At 36.5% G+C, this 22822-nt stretch overlaps 1 protein-coding gene and 1 pseudogene across 7 annotated transcripts in view; one reads left to right on the top strand and one right to left on the bottom strand.

Moving 5' to 3' along the window:
* The window catches only part of ERC1 (ELKS/RAB6-interacting/CAST family member 1), a 370818-nt gene that overhangs the window by 222816 nt on the left and 125180 nt on the right, over nt 1-22822 (bottom strand). For all 7 annotated transcript variants that reach the window (XM_027857322.1, XM_027857320.1, XM_027857325.1 and 4 more), the window contains one exon: nt 17185-17352. In XM_027857322.1, the coding sequence (XP_027713123.1) occupies nt 17185-17352 (168 nt within the window). The remainder of the gene's footprint in view (nt 1-17184; nt 17353-22822) is intronic.
* LOC114039535 lies at nt 10152-11055 on the top strand (annotated as a pseudogene).

Here is a 22822-nt window from a genome sequence, read left to right as displayed (position 1 = left end):
AAGAATTAATTTACGTTGCTCACAGCTTTGCCTGTAGTTTCCCATGGGGGTTTGGAGAACAGGATGCCGCAAATAGGGGACCTCTGTTCTTCACATACAATTCAAATCTGCCCCCAACCCCCAGAATTTCAAAGCTGCACTTAAATATAATTCATGGCCATGAAGGAGAGAAAATGCAGAGAAAAACAATGGAAATGAAAACAGGCCTAAAGAAATCTGTGTCATATGATCACAGTATTTAAACACCTCCAAGATGATAAAAAATGATAAAGGTAATGTTCCTACAAACAAGTAAAGGAAGAATAATGTAATAGCTATATGAAACAAAAATAGCTAAATAACAGAAAATGCTCTTAATAAACAACTTAGATTTATATATTGCCTTTCTTTTGACACTTTCAATACATTATCTCAATTTATTTGCATGCACTAGTGACAGTATCTCTCTTCAAAAAGATATGAAAGTTGAACAGCAAATTTAAGCAACTTCCCCAAGGTGAGAAGCAAGTCAATGGCAGACTGTAAATGGAAAAGCTTTCCAAAGGACCCATTAAGGCTAATGGGATTAAAGTATATAGCTAAGAAAGGCTGATGGATGGGAACACAACCAGGAGAAGTTATATGCACAAATTAAAAGATCCTTGAAAAAAAGTTAAGAACCAGTTGTGGCCTTCACAAATGCACTGGTTTTGAGGTCCTGCAACAATATATGTAAGGGTTTCAAACAAAATATTATAAGGAATCTTTCTGTTCTTAACAAGATCAATTGGCTAATATTAATATTAACCTAAGTTTAGACTTGAAGCACAAAAGATTTCATAAATTTTGATGCATCTGACTACTACACGGCAAATATCTAAGGACACTGATACATCTTCCAAATGGTTTTGTAATCAATCAATTCGATCAAAACTCTTTTATTTTTTTTAAACCACAGTTGAAAATATCACCCCATATAAGTAAGAACAAAGGCACACTGTGACTAAATGGTGATTAGAAGCCCCCTGAACATGTCCTGAGTTGCCATATCTTCTAGAAACACTGGACACAAAGTATGCAAGAGGCCTTGAATATATCAAGGATGAAGCCCCCCCCTCCAGCTGATATAATTTGTTGTTTGCACCCATAGCTGCACTCCCTGTGCGTCCTTGGGAGGCAAACCAGCTACAAAGACAGGTGCCAATCAGTCTGCACAAGACTGAGAAACTGTTTATGCAGCTGGGACCCTTGCAGATAAGCAGACCATCCCATTCTCATAGTCTAGCACTTCCCAAGAGGGAAGAATGCTGCTTTTGTCATCTTACTTATTCATGTTTCCTCCTCCCTCTTTCCTCTGTCTGTTTCCTCTCCTTCAGAATGGGATTCTTTCCCAACCTCTACTGCTCTTTTCTTCCTGCCATGCCATTCTCATTTAGGAGGAGCTTACTGTCCACTCCTCTCACCTTGGTTGCAATTTCATAAATATACAAGCTTCTGTTTGGATTGTGAACTCTTTAGTATAAGGAGTTCCTGCATTCATGTGCCTTTCTTTTGTAATAAATCAAGTTATTACCATATCCCATGTAGTTTTAATTTCTGCTTGACAGTTTAATTGGTGTCAGAAGTGGGATTAAGACCAGACAAAGTGACTCAGGCTGCCCAGGGGGTTCATGCATTAGGCTAAGGTACCAACAAGAGTCCTTTATGCCCCTCCCACCCCCAGTCTCTGGCTCCCTAAGCAATACTTCTCTGCTCCAATCCCAGACTCCTGTCTCTTTCAGTTGAGTCTCCTACCACAAGAGAAATCAGGTTGTCCGCAACTAAGGGGGGGGCGGGGGTGAGGGGGAAGAGACAGACTCTGCTTTTCAGAGAGAGCTCTCAAGGCATTTTGCTTTTTAAGGGTATACCAGGCAAAGTAGATTTGGAAGTCCAGATCAATCAAGTGACAATCAAGCACTAAGCACAGTGGTTTACACAGAAGCTGCCATATAAATACTGGCTATTATCATTATTATTGTTATCATTATTGCTATTCTTACATATAACATGTTTATTAAATTTGCAAATGGTAAAAAGCTAAAAGAGTAACAGCTAACAGGGATAATAAGAGCCAAATTTTTTTTAAAAAATCCAACAGACTACACACTTGGGTCAAATCGAATAAGATAAAATTTAATACACAGAACTACAAACTCTTTACCTAGGGTTCAAAAATCAATTTCCCAAAGAGACAGTCGGAGTAATAGCTAGAAAGAAGTTCATCTAAAGACCTGGAGATACGTAATAATAAGACCTGAACTACAAACTTCACAGGAAGGAAAAGCATAATATAACTGTGAAATTTTTTTTTATGAATTTAGGCTACATTAAGAAAAGAATAATGTACAGAACTAGGAAAGAGATAATCCCACTAAATTCCACCCTGGAATGACCCCATATGGAATACTGTGTTCAACTGTGGAAACCTTTTTTTAAAAACACACACACACACACACACAAACACACACTCTCTTCTGTGAGCCAAGATAGCAGAGTAAGCAGTAAATTGTTCTCACTCACACTTTTTGACCTCTTAAAAAAAAACCAGAAAATAGTACCTCAGGAAAAATCCTAGAACAGTGGAGACAACAGAAAAAGAGGGAGAAGCAGTGTTTTAGCCTGGGACACTAGGAAGATCGCCAAGAAAGGTCTGTTTCACTCAGGTAAAAAGGGGAGCATAGTCAAACAAAGGAGGCATCCCAGCAATCCAGCAACGAGCACTTCAGCAAACCTATGGGAGATCCTGAGCCCCAGGGTGGTAGAGCAGGCAAATGCCAACAACAGGACCTCCCACATGTGGTGGCACAGCCCCGGGCAGGCAGGCATCCTCCAGTGGCCAGACTTCCACATGCTTCAGTGTAGCTCTGGGGAAATGCAGAAAAACCCCACCTGGTCTCAGCACATGCCAGACAACACCACTAGGACCCCAGCTCAGGACCAGGTAAGCTGCTAGACCACTATAGCTTCCAGCTGCCAGCACCTGAGGCCCCAGCACACAACACCAATGACCATAGCTAAGAGCAATAAGTATAAATTGTTGAGAGAAAAGGGTTTTTTTAAAGGAATTGTAAGGTGAGTTTCATAAATGGATGAGGTGGAAAAGATGATGCTCAGAAATAGCATGTTTTATTTGTTTCATAGCAATGAAAATACAGTAAGGAGGAAAAGGTAAGAGTAGGGTAAGAAAACCATTCATTCACTGGAAAAAATACACTATCTGATGATCTGCATCCTTCAGAAAGCATACTGAAGTTAAATTACAGAGTCATGTAAGGCAGATGTTAAGATTTACTGAAATTATATTAAGCAAAATAAGTTTAAATACAGTGTATTCCATTCCTTCCTATCCTCTCAACACGGCTAAGGAGGTAGAATGAGCAACAGCACTGCGCCTGAGTTGAAATCCCACCTCAGATACTTAGTAGATATTTGACTTTGACAAGTCACTGAACCTTGAGATTATAACAGCACCTATCTCACAGAATTGTTAAGGATAACATGAGTGCTTTATAAACCTTAAAGCACTACATAAACTCTAGCTATTGTTATTTTATACTTTTTTCCTCTCCTTACTCCTCTGTACTCCTCTTTAAAAAGAAGGGAGCGAGTATAGACTCTATAGAATAAAGTGTGTTCGACACCGGTCAACAATCTACTTCTGCTACACTGGCCCCTTCTCTTCCATTCACCCAGATGCCTGGTCACAACACACGTTGTTATCCTTTTTTTCTTCTATTAATACTCATTTCATTATCAATCCTCTATATTTGAAGTTTATCTTACTTATAATGACTCTCTCCCTGATTCTATCCGCTCCTTTAAAAACCCCCTCTTCCTTTCTTGCCTTTTTTTACATTTGAGTTTAATTCAAATCCAAACTCTTCATGCCTATGTAAATGTGAGTAAATTCAAGTGAGGTTCATACAACACTTACTCCCTCCATCTTTTTCCTCCATGTTTGCATATTACTTTCTCAGACCCTGATTGTATCTCTTTATTTCATCTTTGTTCCCTGACTTTTTTTTTTTGCCATTAAGATAATTAAAACATAGTATCACCTACAAGCGAGCCATTCTTCTTATTTAGCCTACTCTATGACACTTGAAGGATTATAATTCCAAGGGAACGCTTGTCTCTTTTCCTCTTATTAAAATGCAAACACTTCTTCATGATGCCCACCTTTCCAATTGCTCAAACACATTTACCTTTTCAAATTCTCATAGCTTCTGTGTTTGTATTTCAAAGTTTCTATTCAGCTACGGTCCTTTCATCAACATAGCTTCAAAGTCCTCCATTGTATTAAAGGCTCATTTTCCTCCTTTGTACTATTATATTCAGTTTTTCAGGGTAAGTTATTTTGAAGTCTTTTTCCTTTTGGAATATTATATTTATATTATGTACAGTTGTTAATATTTTATATTTATATTAGTATCTGCCAAGTCTTATGTGATTCAGACTGTGCTTCCTTGGTACTTGAAATTTTTCTTCCTGGCATTTAACATTACTTGACCTGGCAACTCTGGATTTTGGTTATGCTGTTCCAGCCAGTTTGGATTTTAGAGAGTTTGGATTCTTTCAGGGGCCAGTGGATTAATTCTTCTTACTTTCACTTTGCCCTCTAGTTCTAATTGAACTGAAAAGATTTTTAGGGGGAGATTGCTTGAAATATGTTGTCCAGGATTTAGGGAGGGGGACATGGTTTTCAGATACGGAAATGATTCTTAGATCATCTCTCCTTGACCTGTTTTATTGATCATTTTTTCTAACAGGAACCTTAAACTTTTTTCAGTTTTAACTGTTTTTCCTATTATTCTTTCATGTTTCATACAGTCATTGATTTCTGTTCAAAGCCCTTTGTAACCACCGCCATCCTACATTTCAGTCTTCTTACCCTTTATTCCTCATCATATATTCTTTGATCCAATGACACTTGGCCTCCTGGTTATTCTATGAACGAGACATTTCATTTCTTAACTCCAGGAATCTTCTCTGGCTGTCTCCCATGCCTGGAACTCTCTCCCTTCTCATCTCCTCCAAGTGATTTCCCTTGCTCCCCTTAAGTCCTAACTAAAATCTTGTGAAGCCTTTCCCAGCCCCATTTAATTCTAGTGCCCTCCCTCTGGGAATTATTTCCTATTTAGCCAGTATATAGTTCATTTGTACATATTTGTTTGTTGTCTCCCCCATTAGATTGTGAGCTCCTGGAGGGCAGGGACTGTCTTTTGCATATTTTTGCATTTCAAGTGCTTAGCACAGTTCCTGATATAGTAAAGGTTCTTAATAAATGTTTACTAACTAACTGTTTTGTCAACTCTAATTTTCAGGGATTCCATTTCTTGGTAAGGTTTTGCATTTCCTATACTTAGTCGTTTATTCTCTTTCCAATTCTTTCCTCTAACGTTGTTTCATTTATAATCTCTTTTTATCTTTAGCTTCCTTTCTTTCAGGAATTCTAATTCTTATGGCCAAGCCACATTTTTATCTGATTCTTTGCCCATAGTTGATGTGGAGTTATTCTCTTACCATAAGTTTATGTCCTAGACATTCCTGGATCCATAAAATTTCTTACTAATTGTTTTTTTTTTAACTTATTCATAGTTCTAGCCTTACTTATTGAATTGGAATTTTTTGTCAGGGTAAGGTTCCATCTACAATCTAAGGATGGTGGATACCTATGTGTTCTTAATTTGTAACATGTGTTGTCCTACCACTGACCCTGACATACACTAGTGTCTACGCACAAAATGTTAGCACATCCCAAGCCAACCTGTATCTTCCAGGTAAAAAGCTCTATCTCTTTAAGGCTGTCAAGGGAAGCGTAAGTCAGCATGAAACAAACTTTGAGAGCACTCAAAGGGTACAATCTGAAAGGGCAGTGATGCTGGGACTGAGCCCAATTCTGGGAGTCAGAACACTAGAGGTGACTGCCCTGGAGCTTCACCTAAGCAATCCAGTCTTCCTGCTCTCTGGTACAATGCACTGCTACAGGCTCCCAGCGTTACTGCAGTGCCACTCACTCTGACTCAAAGGTCTCCAAGTGCTATACTAATTCCAGTTCCTCTAGGTGGCCCCTCCCCTGAGTGCCTACAAGCTTCTGGGTGATATGACCTGGACAAGGAAAAGGAGTTTATTGCAGCTTCTTTTTCTACTTGTTAATCATTATGCAGTTTGGTAATCTCCTTTGCCCTTTGCTGGAGAACATATATGGGAACTAAATTGTTCAGCTCTGATCTACTACACCACCCTGATCAAAAAATTACCTAACATTTTGTGACTATTTAAGAACACTTGGTGGCCCAAAATTTAAAAAAAAAAAAAAACCAACACTGAGAAAATGGATGCAGGTAATCAAAGGTTGAAAATAAGCAAGGAGGGGCAAAGCCAAAATGGCCAAGTAGCAAGAAAAGGTACAGCAATATTTACAACCCACTCCACCCACCCACCCCATACCCCACCAAAAAAGAAAACTCCTTCAAAAAGATCTAGAAAACACACCAAACCAAAGACTGATGGTAGAAATCCACTAAAAAAATGAAAGTGATTTTTTTTCAGTGCAGGTGAAAACAGACAGACAGATAGATGGACACTGGGTGTATAGACACTAGCAATGGGGTTGGGCCAGAAATGCTCTATACACAGAGCACTCTAACTCAGGAAGAAACTGTGCTTCAGGGCAAAAGAGGTCCCGGATGATTACCAGAACACCTCCAGATACATATCAGGGCATTGTGATGGTACCAGGTATTAACTTGCAGTTTTGTCCCTCATCATCCAGTTCTGGATCAAAGAACCACAGTGAATTGAGGAGGCAAATTTCAGAGCTGCCAGGTAAAGGAGAAAATATTACAAACAACTGTAAAGAAATAATTTGAATACCGTAGAGCGACATTCAAGATAACACGAGATTTAGCGGCTTCTAAATTAAAAGACCAAAGAGCACGGAACATGATATTCCCAAGAGCAAAGTAACAAGGTCTGCAACCACGAATAACTTACCCAGCAAAGTTGAATGTAATCTTGCATGGAAAAAAATAGATATTTAATGAATTAAAAGACATTTAGGTATTTGTGAGGAAAAGACCAGAACTGAACAGAAAATTTGAGGCATGAATAGAAAAACTGTCTCAGTGGAAGGCAGGAGAGGGTGGAGGGCTGATAGTGCTAGGACCTTATTATCATCAGAACTGTGTTAAAGAGGAATAATCAAGTAGGTAAGTTAAAAAAAAAAGTTAGGTTAAAGAATAGGAAGGAAAGAGAAGAGAATAAGGGACAAATTCTTAGAAGGGGTGCAGATTAGGGAGGCAGTGGTCAGAAGCAAAATAGACTTCTGAAGAAGAATAGGGTAAAAAGAGAGGGAAAGAAGGATAAACAGTGAGGAAAAATAAGATGGAGGAAAATATACAACTAATAATTATAACTCTGAATGTGGATAGAATGAACTCACCCATAAAATGGATTGAATTAAAAACCTGAAACTGACAATACGTTGTTACAAGAAGCTCATTTTAAAATGAGACATATGCCGAGAGTAAAAATAAAGGCCTGGAATAGAATCTATTATGCTTCAGTTAATGCAAAAAAAGCAAGGGAAGCAATCCTGATCTCAGACAAACTTAAAGCTAAAATAGATTTAATTAAAAGACATAAACAGGGAAACTACCTTATGATAAAAGGTATCATAGATAATGAAGTAATATCAATACTAAACCTATATACACCAAATGCTATATAGACAGCAAAACTGTAATAGTGGGGGAATTCAACCTTTCCTTCTCAGAACTAGATAAACCTAACTAAAAAATAAATAAGAAAGAAGTCAAGGAAATGAATAGAAATTTGGATGAGCTAGATATGACAGATATCTGGAAAGAGCTGAATGGGAATAGAAAGGAATATACCTTTTTCTCAGTGGTACATGGTACCTTTACAAAAATTGACCATATCCTAGGACTTAAAATCTTCAGTTAAATGCAGAAAAGCAGAATTATTAAATGCATCCTATTCAGATCATAATGCAATAAAAATTATATTTAATAAGAGACCATTGCAATGCAGATCAAAAAGTAGAGACTAAATAGTCTAATCTTAAAGAATGAGTAAGCTAAAAAACAAGTTATAGAAAGAATACATAATTTTATTATACAGAATGATAATAACGAGACAACATACCAAAACCTCTAAGATGTAGCAAAAGTAGTCATTAGAGGAAATTTTATATTTCTAAATGCTTACATCAATAAAATATGGAAAGAGAAGCCCAATGAATTGCCTATGCAATTTAAAAAAACCAGAAAAAGAATAAATTAATTATCTATGATAAAACACCAAATTAGAAATCCTAAAAATTAAAGATGAGAGTAATAAAACTAAATGTAAGAAAACCACTGAATTGGTTTTATGAAATAAAAAATACAAGAAAATAAACCATTCGTTAACATAATTTTTAAAAAGAAAGAAGAAAACCAGAGCACTAATATAAAAAAATGAAAATAGTGAATATACCACTAATGAAGATGAAATCAAAGTTATTATTAGGTGCCCAATTATGTGCCAATAAATTTAACAATTTAAGTGAAATGGAATATTTAAAAATAGAAGCTGCTTTAATACTTAAAAATATAAACCTATTACAGAAAAAAAATTTAACAGGCCATAAATGAACTTCCTAAGAAAAAAGCATCAGGACTAGATTTATATACAAGTGAATTCTATCAAACATTTAATGAACAATTAATTCTGTTAAATAAATTATTAGGAATAATAGGCAAAGGAAGAGTCCTATCAAACTCCTTTTATGAAACAAATATGGCGCTGATACCTAAACTAAGAAGAACAAAAACAAAGAAAATCATAGATCAATTTCACTAATGAATAATAAATAAAATACTAGCTAAGAGATTACAACAGTATATCACAAAGATTATACATTGTGACCAAGTGGAATTTACACAAGGAATTCAGGGATGATTTAATGTAAGGAAAACTATTAATTGATTACATCAATAACAGTAATATTTGATTGATCAATAATATTGATCAATAATTTATTATATCAATAACAATAACAAAAATCATATGATTACATTGATAGATGCAAAAAAAAACTTCTGACAAAATCCAACACGTGTTCCTATTAAAAACACTTAAAAGAATAGGTATAAGTGGGCTTTTCCTTAAAATGATAAGAAGCACCTACATCAGCAAAATTATTTATAATGAGAATAAGCTAGAAGCTTCCCAACAAGATTAGGAATGAAACAAGGATGCCCATCATCACCAATATTATTCAATACTGTATTAGAAATGCTAGAGAAGATAATAAGAGAAGAAAAAAAGTTGAAGGAATCAGAATGCGCAAGATGGTAATAAAACTATTTCTTTTTGCAGATGATATTATGATGATATACTTAGAAAATCCTGGAGATTCAACTAAAAAGCTAGTTGAAGCAATAATTTTAGCAAGGTAGCAATATATAAAATAAACCCACATAAATCATCAGCATTTCTATATATCTAACCAACAAATCCCCACAAGAAGATAGTAAGAGATACCCCATTTAAAATAACCATAGACAGTATAAAATAACTAGGAGTATGCCGGCCAAGACAAACCCAGGAACTACACGAACATAATTCTAAAACACTTTTTATACAAAAAAGTCAGATTTAAATAACTGGAGAAATATTCATTGTTCATGGATGGACAGAGCCAACATAATAAAAATGTCGATTCTCCTCGAGGAATTTGGGGGGGGCAGTAAAGGTGGAGGGGATTGGCTTTTTCAGGCTCAGGCCTTCCCAGATCCCTGAAGGCCCCATCAAAATGCCCGCATCACAGTTGGGTTGGGTAGACGAATCCCCAGTCTTTTCAGATTCTGCTCCTCAGGAGCAGGCTCCTAACACTTTCCAAAAAACACGTTCACTTCAGGTGCTCCTCTATTTCCATAAAAATAATTAGCTATGGAAACCAGCTTACAGAGGGATTTAATCTGATGTTCTAACCTGTGGTATTCCAGTAATGCTGGCAAAATGTGGATGCTTATCTACTGAATACCAATACAGTGCCTTATTACAACAAGCCAAACCAGAGTCACAGTCCTTCAGATTGTGTTAAGTCCTACAGTAAAAAAGATATGTCTTCCAAAAGAAAGAATACTGAGCACACAAATCCAGTACTGAGAATAAGTCAGCTGGATGCCCTGGAACTAAACAAAGTCCTGGAACAATTAGTTTGGTCCCAGTTTACTCATTGTTTTCATGGATTTAAGCCAGGGCTCTTAGCCCAGTTCAATCCTGAGGTAAAAGCATTTTTGTGGCTTTTCTTATGGAAATTCACCATTTACTCCAAGAATGCCACTGTGGGACAGTCAATTATGAATATCCAGTACAAGAATGATTTTTCTCAAACTCAGAAATATCAGCCACTAAGTAAAAATCAAAAGTTACAGTATGCTATTTGCACAGCTGGAGGAAGGTGGTTAGAAGAAAGATGTTATGATTTATTCAGTAACCACCATTAGCATCATTCTATAAGATCAAATAGTGTATTGTTGAACTTTTAAAATTAGGTAGTTTGCTTAATTTCGTAATTTTTCTCCAAAAAGGAAAGTTTGCTACATTGACAGAGCACCTCAGGCTTTCGATCCGTATTTTGCAAACCCCTAAGCATTCGAGAAGTTGGCTCTGAGTACATGAACTGGGAACTTTTGTGGCATGGTTTTGCAGAATTTCTGATCTTTCTCTTACCACTTATTAATATCCAAAAGTTGAAAGCTAAATTGTCATCGTGGTGTATCCCTATCACAGGTGCTCCTAACAATGACGATACATTAGCCACCCATGGCAAAGAATGTTCCCTTTGTGGAGAGTGGCCCAGTATGCCTCATACCATAGTTGTATACATACATTCTGTTATTATTGTGTTAAAGCAATTTCTTGTTTGACATGTACTTCACTAGTCCTAAGTGTGGCACAGAGGTGCAGAGTTTGCAGCCACTGAAGTCAGGGATTGAAATGTCAGAAATGAATGCTCCTTAGAAACAGAATCCACCTTCTTTAAGCAAAATAGGTAATACTTAAGAATGCAAGTCAGAATCACTATTTCAAATCTCTCTAAAGATATGATTAAGACATTAATTCTTGGAAGCTACATTGTATCAAATTTATTATGTAAATTCTACTACATCTCAAAAATAAAGGTATTATTAGTTTGAACTTTAAAAAAAATGACAATTCTATCCAAATTAATCTACTTATTCAATGCCATCTCATTAAACTATCAAAAAATTGATTTTATTGAGCTAGAAAAAAACAACAAAATTCATTTGGAAAAACAAAAGGTCAAAAATATAAAAAAAAAAAATTAATGAAAAAAAAGGTAAAGAAAGGAAGTTAAGCTATACCAGATCTCAAATGGCAATACCGCTGTTTAATAAAGAGGCAATTATCAAAACTATCTCGCTAAGAAATGGAAGGTGGATCAATGGAATAGAGTAGACAAATAATACACAAATGATTATAGTAACCTTGCTGTTTTGACAAACGCAAAGATTTAAGCTTGTGGGATAAGAATTCACTATTTCCTAAAAATTGCTGGGAAAAGTAGAAAACAGTCTGCCAGAAATTTGCCACAGACCATTATCTATACCATTTACCAAAATAAGGTCAAAATGAATACATGACCTAGATATAAAGGGAGATATCATAAGTAAATTAGGAGAACATGGAACATATCACCTATCAGACTTATGGATAGGAGAACAATTTATGAGAAAACAAAAGATAGAGGGCACTATGATATATAAAATGGATAATTTTGATTACATTAAATTAAAAAGCTCCTGCACAAATAAAGCCAATATAGCCAAGATTAAAAGGAAAGTAAAAAACTGGGGAGAAAACTTTATAGACAGTTTCTTCGATAAATACATATAGAAAATACAGATATTCTCAAATACATAAAGAACTTTGTCAAATTTATAGAAATATGAGTTATTTCCCAATCAATAAATAGTCAAAGGCAGTTTTTCAATGAAGAAAACAAAGCTATATATAGCCATACCAAAAAAATGCTCTGAATCATTATTCATTAGAGAAATGCAAATTAAAACAACTTTGAGATATTATCTCAACACCTATCAGATGTATTAAAATGATAGAAGCCCTTCAATTTATTCTGTGTCAAATGGTGGCCTTCTCTAATGCAGGGTACAGAAGGAGGGAGAGAGGGAGGAAGACAGTTCAGAACTTAAAATATAATAGAAAAAAATTAATTTAATCTAAAAAAAGAAAAATAAACAAAATAAAAGGTACAATAAGAAATTTCAATTTCAGCTTTCAATTTCAATAATCGTTCCACCTTAAGCCATTTGTAAACCAGTGACTTAAATATTTGGGGTAGGTAGATGGTACAGTGGATAGAACACTAGGCTTGGAGTCAGGAAGACTTGAGTTCAAATCCAACCTTAGACACTTATTAGCTGTTTGACCCTGGGCAAGTCACTTAACCTTGTTTCTCTCAGTTTCCTCATTTATAAAATGAGCTGGAGAAGGAAATGGCAAACCATTCCAGTATCTTTTGCCAAGAAAAGCCCAAAAGAAGTTACAAAGAGTTGGATACAACTGAAAACAACTAAACAACAAAGACCTAAATCACCTCTCATTTATTTCATCAATCATCTCTAACATGGGAATCTAATTATCCATCAGCTACCTGAACTATTTTGGTTTAGATGTATGAATCAAATAATAAATAATCAACAAACATTTATTAAGCACCTACTATGTACCTGGCACTGTGCTAATCACTAGTGACTCAAAAAAGAAGTAAAAAACATTCCATAATGACCTCAAGGAACCTACAATCTAATAGAGGAAACAACATGAAAACAAATATACACAAAGCAAACTATATAGATAAATAGGAAATAATTAACAGAGGGAAGGCACTAGAATTAAGAGGGGTTATAAAAAGACTTTCTCTAAAAGATGGGACTGTAGTTGAGTCTTGAAGGAAGCCAGAGAAGTTAGTAGGGAGAGGTGAGGAGAGAACATTCTGAGCAAGAGGGACAGTCAGAGAAAATGCCCAGAGGTGAGCAATGGAATGCCTTGTTCATGCAACTGACAGAAGAAAGTTCTACTGGATCAAAGACTATGTAGTGGAGATTAAGATGTAAGAAGAATGGGAAAGTAAGGGAGTTGGGGGGAGGTTATGAAGAGTTCTGAATGTCAAAGAAAGCACTGGAAGCCACAGGGAGCCCCTGGAGCTTATTGAGTAGGGGAGTGATATGGTTGGACCCCGGCTTCAGAAAAATCACTTTAGTGACTGAATAGAAGATGGACTGGAGTGGGGAAGACACTTGAGGCAGGCAGACCCACCAGCCACTATTACAATTAGATAACTGTATGTAAGCATGAGGTGATAAGGGCAGTGTCAGGGGAAGAAAGGGGGAATATATGAGAGATGAAGAGGTGAAATCAACAGGCCTTGGCAACAGCTTGGATATGAAGGGGTAAGAGATAACAAGGAGCTGAAGATGACTACCAGGTCATGAGCATGAAGGACTAGAAGGATGGTGTTATCTTCGACAATAATTAGGAAAATAGGAAAGGGGAGGGTTTAGGAGAAAAGATGAGTTTGGTGTTGAACACGTGGATTTTAAGGTATTTACCAGACATTCTGTTTAGATGTCTGAAAGGCAATTGAAGATGTGAGAATAGAGGTCAACAGAAAGGCTGGGGCAGGATAGGTAGACTTGAGAATCATCAACATATTCCCCAGTTGCTAAATGGTTAAAGGATATGAACAGGCAGTCTTTAGAGGAAGAAATCAAAGCTATCAATAGATATGAAAAAATGGTTTAAAGCACTAATAATTAGAGAAATGCAAAATAAACAACTCTGAGGTATCAGTTCACAAACAGATTGGCTAAGATGACAGAAAAGAAAATGACTAAATACTGGAGGAGATAGGGAAAAATAGGTGCTTCCATGTACTGTTAGCAGAGCTGTGAACTAGTCCAAGCATTCAGGAGAACAATTTGGAACTATCCCCAAATGTCTATAAAAGGGCTTAAAGGGCTGCAAAACTGTGAATAACTTATGACCCAGCAATAATCTATATGTATAGCAACACTTTACAGCAGATCTTTTTGTGATAGTAAAGAACCGGAAACTGAGGGGATGTCCATCTGTTGGGTGAACTAGTTGTGGGATGTGACTGTGGTGGAATACTAATGTGCTGTAAGAAATGATGTGGGTGATGGTTTCAAAAAAACCTAGGAAGACCCACACGAATTAATGCAAAGTGAAATGAGCATAACCAGAAAAACATCTTGTTGTTGTTCAGTTGTTTTCAGTCATGTCTGACTCTTTAGACCCCATTTGGGGTTTTCTTGACAAAGATACTGGAGAGTTTTGCCATTTCCTTTGTCAGTTCATTTTACAGATGAAGAAACTGAGAGAAACAAGGTTAAGTGACCTTCCCAGGGTCACACAGCTAGTTAGAATCTAAGGTCAGATTTGAACTCAAGTATTCCTGACTCCAGGGCTGGTACTCAATCCACTATGACACCAAGCTGCCCCCAGGAAAAGAATGTACACAATAACAATAATATTTTAAAGAAAATCAACTGTGAAAGACTTAATAACACTGATCAATACAATAATACACTACAACTCCAAAGGATTCATGACATACAATGCTATCTATCTCCAGATAGGGAACTAATGGACTGAGAGTGTAGATTTTTTTCCATCTTTATTTTTCTTATTTGTTTGCTTTTCTAGAACATTGCTAATACATAAATATGTTTTGCAAAACTGTATATGTATAATGGACATCAAATTTCTTGCCTTATCAACTGGAGGGGGAAAGGTCAGAGGGAAGGAGAGAATGTAAAAATAAAAAATAAATTTAAATTAAAAAGACAACCATCATCACAGACATAGTAATTAGATCCATGAGAGCTGATGAAATTACCAAGTGAAGTAGTATAGAGGGCAAAAAGAAAAAGACCCAGAGAAGAACCTTGAGGAACACGTACAGTTAGAGGGAATGATATGGATGAAGATCCAGCAAGGGAGACAGAGGAGCAGTTTGATAGATAGGAGGACAACCAGAAGAGGGTGGTGTCTGGTGTCCCAAAAACCTAGAGAAAAGAAAGCATCAAGGAAGAGAAGGTAATCAACAGTGTCAAAAGGCTGCAGAGAGTTCAAGGAGAATGAGGATTGAGAAAACGCCACTGGATTTGACAACTAATAGATCACTATTAACTTTGGAGGGAGCAATTTCAGTGGAATGTTACAATCAGAAGCCAGATTGAGGAGAAAAAGTAGTGGCACCTACTGTAAATGGCCTTTTCGAGGAGTTTAGCTGTGAAGGGCAGCAAAGATAGAGTTGGTAGGGATGGAAGAATCCAGTGAGGGTTTTTCCAGAATGGGGGAGACATGGGCAGTAGGGCATGAGCCAGAGATTAAAAATAAGTGATACAGTGGGGAATGACAGAGAGGCAATCTGTTGTAAGAAGACGGATGGAAGGGGATCACCTTAGCCTTTGTAAGGAATAAGACTATCTCACTACAAGACAGGGGTGAAGAAGGAGATAATGGCAGAAGGCATCTGGGTGATAAGAGATGAAGAAGATGGGTGAAGAAGGAGTTCACAGCAAATGGCTTCAGTTTTTTTCTGTAAAATATGAGGCAAGGATTTCAGCTGAGGGTGGGAAGGAGAGGGAGGCACAGGAGGTTTGAAGAGGGATGAAAAGGTTTGGAGGAGCCTGTTAAAACTTATTCAATGGATAGTACAGTTATTCATAGACTCCTAATAACCTAGTCACCTAACAGAGTAACTCGCACATAAATTAATCTGAAGACAAAGCTAAGAAGCATTGACTGAAAATCATCTTTTCTAACTTTTGACAAGTAGGAAGTTAATGGAAGGCAATAAAAAGATCTGAGACTAATCATAACTCATACCAAGATGTAGTCATCGTATTTATAGTGATCAAATTATGAATTCTGTCAAGAAGTTGACAGAAAACCAAATTGAAGTAAATTCCAAGTATGAGTTAGGAAATGTTTTGGGTTATACTTGTATGTTTTCCAAGTAGTTCAGCTTACTTTAAAATCTGGTAATTTAATGCAGTCTTGCTATTTTACAGTAAAGACTTCAGAGACATGTTGGTGAGTTATTTCAGTGGTAATATTACACAGCACACACTAAAATTTTCAACATGGTCATTTTCATAACTGCTCATCTGCTATCCATTTCGTTAAGTGAAAATACCATTACTAGAAGGTCCATTAAAAGATGAATGGAAGTCCAAAGTTTAACTACAACCTAAAAACAGAATAAGTGAATACCACATCCAGTTGTCTACACTTTATGCCATGTTATCTCTTGGGTTAAATTATAAAGAATGATTATCATTAAGTTTTTCCATCAACTTTCAGGGCCAGCATTTGTGTTTAAAATACAATTTTTAATGATGTAGATTTTTTAAAAAAGGAAAGAAACCCTTTCTTTGCCTAAATACATCTCACCAAGCTACAAAATAAGTCACTGTAGCCTCTTTCCTACAAATTGGAATCTGGTCATTCATACAAACGAAGTAACCAACTTTATCATCTCTCCACAAAAGCATTTCAAAATTAATTTAGCTACTAATTAACTAATTGAAAAAAGCTTGTAGGTATAAGCTATTCATAGGCTAAACAGAAAGTTAGGAAATTTGGGGGCAAAAGATAGGAAATTAAACCAAGAGTTTGAGAAATATTGCTCTGTACAGAAGCCCAGAAGATGCACGAAAAATTACCAAAAATGAGCTAAATGAACTTTTAAAAACTAAGCAAAACAGTTTACCATTAATAATCCACTCACACTAATCTCAAAAATGTAAACAGAGGAGTAAGAAAGACATTTTGACAGGCAGCTAGGTGGCGCAGGCGATGGAGCACTGGCCCTGAAGTCAGGAGGACCTGAGTTCAAATCCAGCCTCAGACCAAACACTTGACACTTGCTAGCTGTGTGACCCTGGGCAAGTCACTTAACCCCAACTGTCGTAAAAAAAAAAAAAAAACATTTTGGCAGATCTTAGCTATTATTTGGTAGCAAAAATGAAGATGTCATCAAGGGTGTAGTGTGGAGTTACAAGACATGCACTTTACCTTCTTCTGTAGAACATTGACCTTCCGCTCCTTCACATCCAGCATATCCTTGAGATCATGTATTTCTCCTGCTTGGGTTCCTTTCTCCTCAACTATCTCTTGTATCTGCTTTGTCTTCTTATTCAGCATGGTTTCCTTTTCCTCCAGCCGTAATCGAAGCGCATCCACCTAATGTTTCAGAACAAAAAAAAAAAAAAATTGGATATACTAAAAAGATGGCGGTACTGTCAATTTTAACAGAATATGAATAGCTGCTACAGTGGTGCTGAAAGAAAATCCTTCATTAGAGCATGTGAAGTCAACAAGATCAGTAAAGGCACTGAAAGAAAATGAACTGGAAAACTTCAAGAACATTTAAATTAATATAAACTTTACTCTGTTTTTACCAGACTGAGATAATTGCCTTTCTCTCATACCTGAAAGAGAAATATGCAATTATGACTAAAGATGTTTAGGTGAAGTAGATCTTAAAACATAATAAAGTACAGATGGGTGAATTTAGAAAATCTCATTGTCTCAGTTACCACATTAGATACATTCTTTAAAGCATTACTTAACCAAAAAAAGAGAGAAATAAAAAAAGGGACACAAAGCTTTGGATTGACCATATCAGATAAAGAACCAATCTACCCTGCGAGACCAGAAAGGCCCATGATGCCAGGTTAAATATCAGTTTGCTTCCTGATCCCATGACTGATCAATGAGAGATCCATAACCAATCATCTTTAGGCCTCAAAGGTTAACTTTCAACATGAGCTGTCATCAGCTATGATTCTACACCCCTCCAGCACTTACTATATGTGCTCCCTCCACACCTCAGTTCTCTCCCAGGACATCACTCCTGCACTATCCACCTTCTTTCTTGACCCCTTGGGGTGATCAATTAACTGTACAACATCCTCTTCTCGAGTCTCTTTCTCCCTTATCCCATCACAATTGTGCCCTGCTCAGCTTCAGCCTTGGATCACTTCCACCATCTGCTGCCTTCACTCCTACATTCGTGCAACAGATCCCACTGGGACCACCACAAATTTATGCTACTAAATTTCAAGTGGGTCCTGAAGGCTTTTAGGCAATCCTCTTATGCTTCTCTAATTAATTCACTATCCCACTCTCCACAACAGTTCTTAACCTTTTCATTTCTCCCCAAACCTACCATGGCTTTTTCTGAAAAAAAAAATGAGGCCATTTATTGACAAGGCTCTCTTCTCCTCTCCTCATGTTACAAAATTAAGATACCTTCCCCCAATTTTTCCTCCTTTACTCCTATCTCATATGAAAAGATGAGGTGGCCCTTTTCCTGGCCAAGGCCAACCCCTCTACTTGTTCAAGTAATTCCATTCCATCCCATCTCCTCCAACAGACTGCATCACCACTCTCTCATTTAGAGATTAGGGAGCTGAGGCCCAGAGGGGCTATATATCTTGCCTAATGTCATATAGGCAGTAAGTATCAGAGACAGGATTTCAATCCTGGTATTTTGACTCCAGAGCGAATGTTTTATAAAAATAAAATGTGAAATGCTTTCATAGACTGGTCACAGGGTTAATAAACAAGTCTTTACTTTTTCTGCTTTATTTGAAATATAAGTATTTTTTAAAATTAAGAAATATAACAAACATATTATCCTACAAATTTATTACATAGCTCTAACTTCTAAAAGAATATATTTTATCTTTCTTAGAGTATGAATCCGAGGATCTTGTACTTATTTATTTAAATTACAAATCTCCCTTAACATCAGTTTCAACAGCTACATCTTCCTGCTTTATCAACTTGTAATACAAATTAGAAAGATTTAGTTTCTCAATTAATTGGCTGTAAAGGTCATATGGACAATTCTTTCCATCATGTTTTTGAAAGTGAAATCATTTAAAGCTGTTTTAATATGACTTTACGACAACTTCATTTTAACCTACTGACAGCACCAACAAAAGAACATTTGCACAATCGTCACTATCCTTATATTGCTTTTTGAAAAAACATACGGTTTTTTTAAAAAACTGGTGTAATTTAGTATTAGCATTATTCTTCTCTTGCCAACATATTCGGGATGTATACTTTACTTTCAAGATGTACTTTCGGCACAGTGGATACAGCACTGGCCCTGGAGTCAGGAGGACCTGACCTCAGACACTTGACACTTACTAGTTATGTGACCCTGGGCAAGTCACTTAACCCCAATGCCAAACAAAAAAAAACAAACAAAAAAAAAACCAAAAACAAAAACAAAAAGATGTACTTCCAATTTATTGAATTTCATACTATCTGCAGCAAAAGCATTTATACAAAGTAAACAAAGTGATTTTTTAAATATTTATCAATAGCACTATTTGTGATGAATATAATGGATCATAGTTCTAGGTGTGGGCTTTTTATTTTGTGTTTCTATATTTCCATTACTTAAAAGTCTCTATTGACGACATCTCTAATTTGACATTTTTTTGTAAATGCCATATTAAATAAGCACTGGACTATGATAATTATTAGTTGAAGTGAATTCACCTTGTTAGTCTTATTTTGGTTGACTTCTTTTTAAACTCTGTTTTTATTATAAAATGCAGACACATTTATGCAGAATAATGGAAAATATACAATAATTCGTGCAATTGCTTAAACTCACCTCTGAAAAGATCTTCCTACCATGAACCCTCTCCACCACCCTCATTCCCCCAGGCAGCTGGTCCCACAGTTTGAAAAACTCAGAAGGAGTGTCAATAGAAAAAACTATAAGCAAGAACCAGAAGCAATCAAATATAATAGTACAGTTTTTGATAAATACCAAAACACAGGGGACACCAACAAAGATGGAGAAGCAAAAGGAAGTAGTAAAGGGGGCAGCTAGGTGGCATAGTGGATAGAGCACCGGCCCTACAATCAGGAGGACCTAAGTTCAAATCCAGCCTCAGATATAATAATACTCACTAGCTGGGCAAGTCACCTAATCCCAATTGCCTCACCAAAAAGAAAAAAAAAAGATTAAGACCAACTTTGATAGACTTAGCTCTTCTCAGCAATACAATGATATGTAAGACAATTCCAAAAAACTCATGATGGAAAATGCTATCTACACCTAGATAAAGAACTATGGAGTCTGTACACTGAAGCATGTTATTTTCTCTGTTGTTTATTTGTTTTTTTTCTTTCTTGTTTTTCCCTTTTGTTCTGATTCTTCCTTCGCAACATGACTAATGTAGAACTATGTTTAATATGATTATACATATAAAGCCTATATCAGATTGTTTGCCATTGTGGAGAAGGGGGAGTGGAGGGAGAGAGAAAAAATTTGGAACTCAGAATTTTATAAAAGTGAATGTTGAAAACTATCTTAACATGCAATTGGAAAAAATAAAATACTATTAAGTGGGAGGGAATAAAAGATTAAGGAAGAGCACCACACTGGGTGAAAACCAGGAAACTCAAGAAGAAATCACAGTGAGTCATTTTTTAAAACCCAGGTCAGCACAGGGTAATAGTAAGAAGCCTTACAGATACTGGGAAAAGGGTAGAGCCAAGAGGACTCAAGGAGAGAGAGCCTTCCAACAAAGGGACTACACTGGGGCCTAAGGTGCTATGTTATAGGATAAGGAAGAAGAGATGCAGACCCAGGACTGGGACTGACACTGTGAACTATGGAAGAAGCCAGTCTGCAGCTGTGAGGATCTGACCTTAAATCATGGTTTCAGATTCAGCCCACTGACTGACACAGGGGGGGGACTGACAGCTAAGTAATCAGGCCAAGGAGCTCAAAGGGTGAGCCTATCATTCTGTCATGATGAACCTGCAGAATATTCCACATAGCTGCAGGAACTAGAACCAGGAAAAAGTCTAATGGAGCTTCAACAAAGAGTACACCTTCAGTAGTGTTGCCCAGACTCAAACCTGAGTTAGGAGCTTCCAAAATCAGCCCAGAAAAGCAGCAATCAGACTCAGCACTAGATCACAATTGCTAAGGGTATGATAAAAGTTAAAGATAAAAAAAGGTAAAAGCACGTCCTGGATTTGAGCCGTAACTGAAATCTTTTGAAAACACAATACTCAATATTCAGAGTGAGTAGCACAGGACCCCCCACAGAATACATATCAGGACCAAAAAAGGCCCTAAGATTTTTTTCCAAAAGTATGCAGTACCTGACACGAAGTCCTAGTTCAAAAAGCAAGGCTGAAAAAATAAGCAAGCAAACAAAAAGACATCTGGGATTTTGAAAAAAACTGTCATGGAGTCAAGAACAGCTAAGACAAAATAATAACAACAATAAAAGAAGTGAATAACACCACTCAAAGGAAAATACAGCTTGGCCAAAAGGTCAGCTTGAATTTCTGGGAGAAATGAAGTTTTAAAATATCATAAATGAAATGAGATATCTTAAGGAATAAATTAGAAAAGAAATGAAAGCACTAGAAGAAAGTCTTAGAAAGAGAATTTTACCACTTAATAGAAATGGCACATAACTTGAACCAAGTAACTGATGATGTGAAAATTATACTGGACTAAGCAGAAGTTAAAGATTCTACCTGAAACCAAAAATAGTACAACAAAGTCAAAAGACAGGGAAAAAAGAGGAAAAAAAAAGTTATCTCACATAAAAAATGACTAATATGAAAAACAAGGAGAAAAAAATCTACAAATCATTGGACTCTCTGAAAGTCATGATCTGTTTAAAATAAAAATGGATATATCATGTTTCAAGAAATGAATGAATTAATGGAATGGAAAAATACTGTGCTATAAGAAATTATGTGTATCATGAATACAGAGAAGCATGGAAAGAGCTACATGAAAAAATGCCAAGTGAAGTAAACAGAGTCAAATACCTAAGGAAATTAACTCAGACCACTGGCAGACCAAACACTGAAGGTGCAGCTTAAATACTTTGGCCACAGAATGAGAAGAAAGCACTCACTGGAAAAAACGCTGATCATGGGAAAGACTGAAGGCAAAAGGAAAAGGGAATGACAGAGGATGAGATGGACAGTTAGTGCGACAGAAGCAATGAACATGAGATTGGGCAGGCTTCAGGAGTAGAGGGCAGAAGGGCCTGGCATGCTATGGTTCATGGGGTCACAAAGAATTGGACACGACTGAATGACTGAACAACAACAACAAAAACATCTGTGATATAAAATGAAACCAGAAGAAAGAAGGAACTTGCAGTTAAATGGAAGGATGGCTCACAGATTCTATTTAGAGAAGAAAAAGCGGGGCAGCTAGGTGGTGCAGTGGATAGAGCACCGGCCCTGGAGCCAGGAGGACCTGAGTTCAAATTCGGCCTCGAACACATAACATTGACTAGCTGTGTGACCCTGGGCAAGTCACAACTCTATTGCTTAGCCAAAAAAAAAAAAAAATAGAGAAGAAAAAGTGTCAGAGTTGTTTTTTACATTATGTATGAAGTCAATAAGAAACAGCATTTCGTGAGACAGTCAGAAATATTCAGGATATTGCAGTACTCATGAGAAATGTATGCAGAAAGACCACCAGAAAAATACTCTCAAATTATGCAACAAAATTTGTTGTGAAGGATGAAGTTAGAGAACACAATGAAACTCTCCAAATTAAGACAAGATATATTTTGATACTTGGTGACTAGAATGAAAAGGTGATGAAGACAAGAAACATTATAAGAGAACCATTTGC

This window comes from Vombatus ursinus, unplaced genomic scaffold, assembly GCF_900497805.2.
Source record: "Vombatus ursinus unplaced genomic scaffold, bare-nosed wombat genome assembly UNPS02012082.1, whole genome shotgun sequence".
NCBI lineage: Eukaryota > Metazoa > Chordata > Mammalia > Diprotodontia > Vombatidae > Vombatus > Vombatus ursinus.
This window is presented reverse-complemented; position numbering and strand designations above follow the sequence as displayed.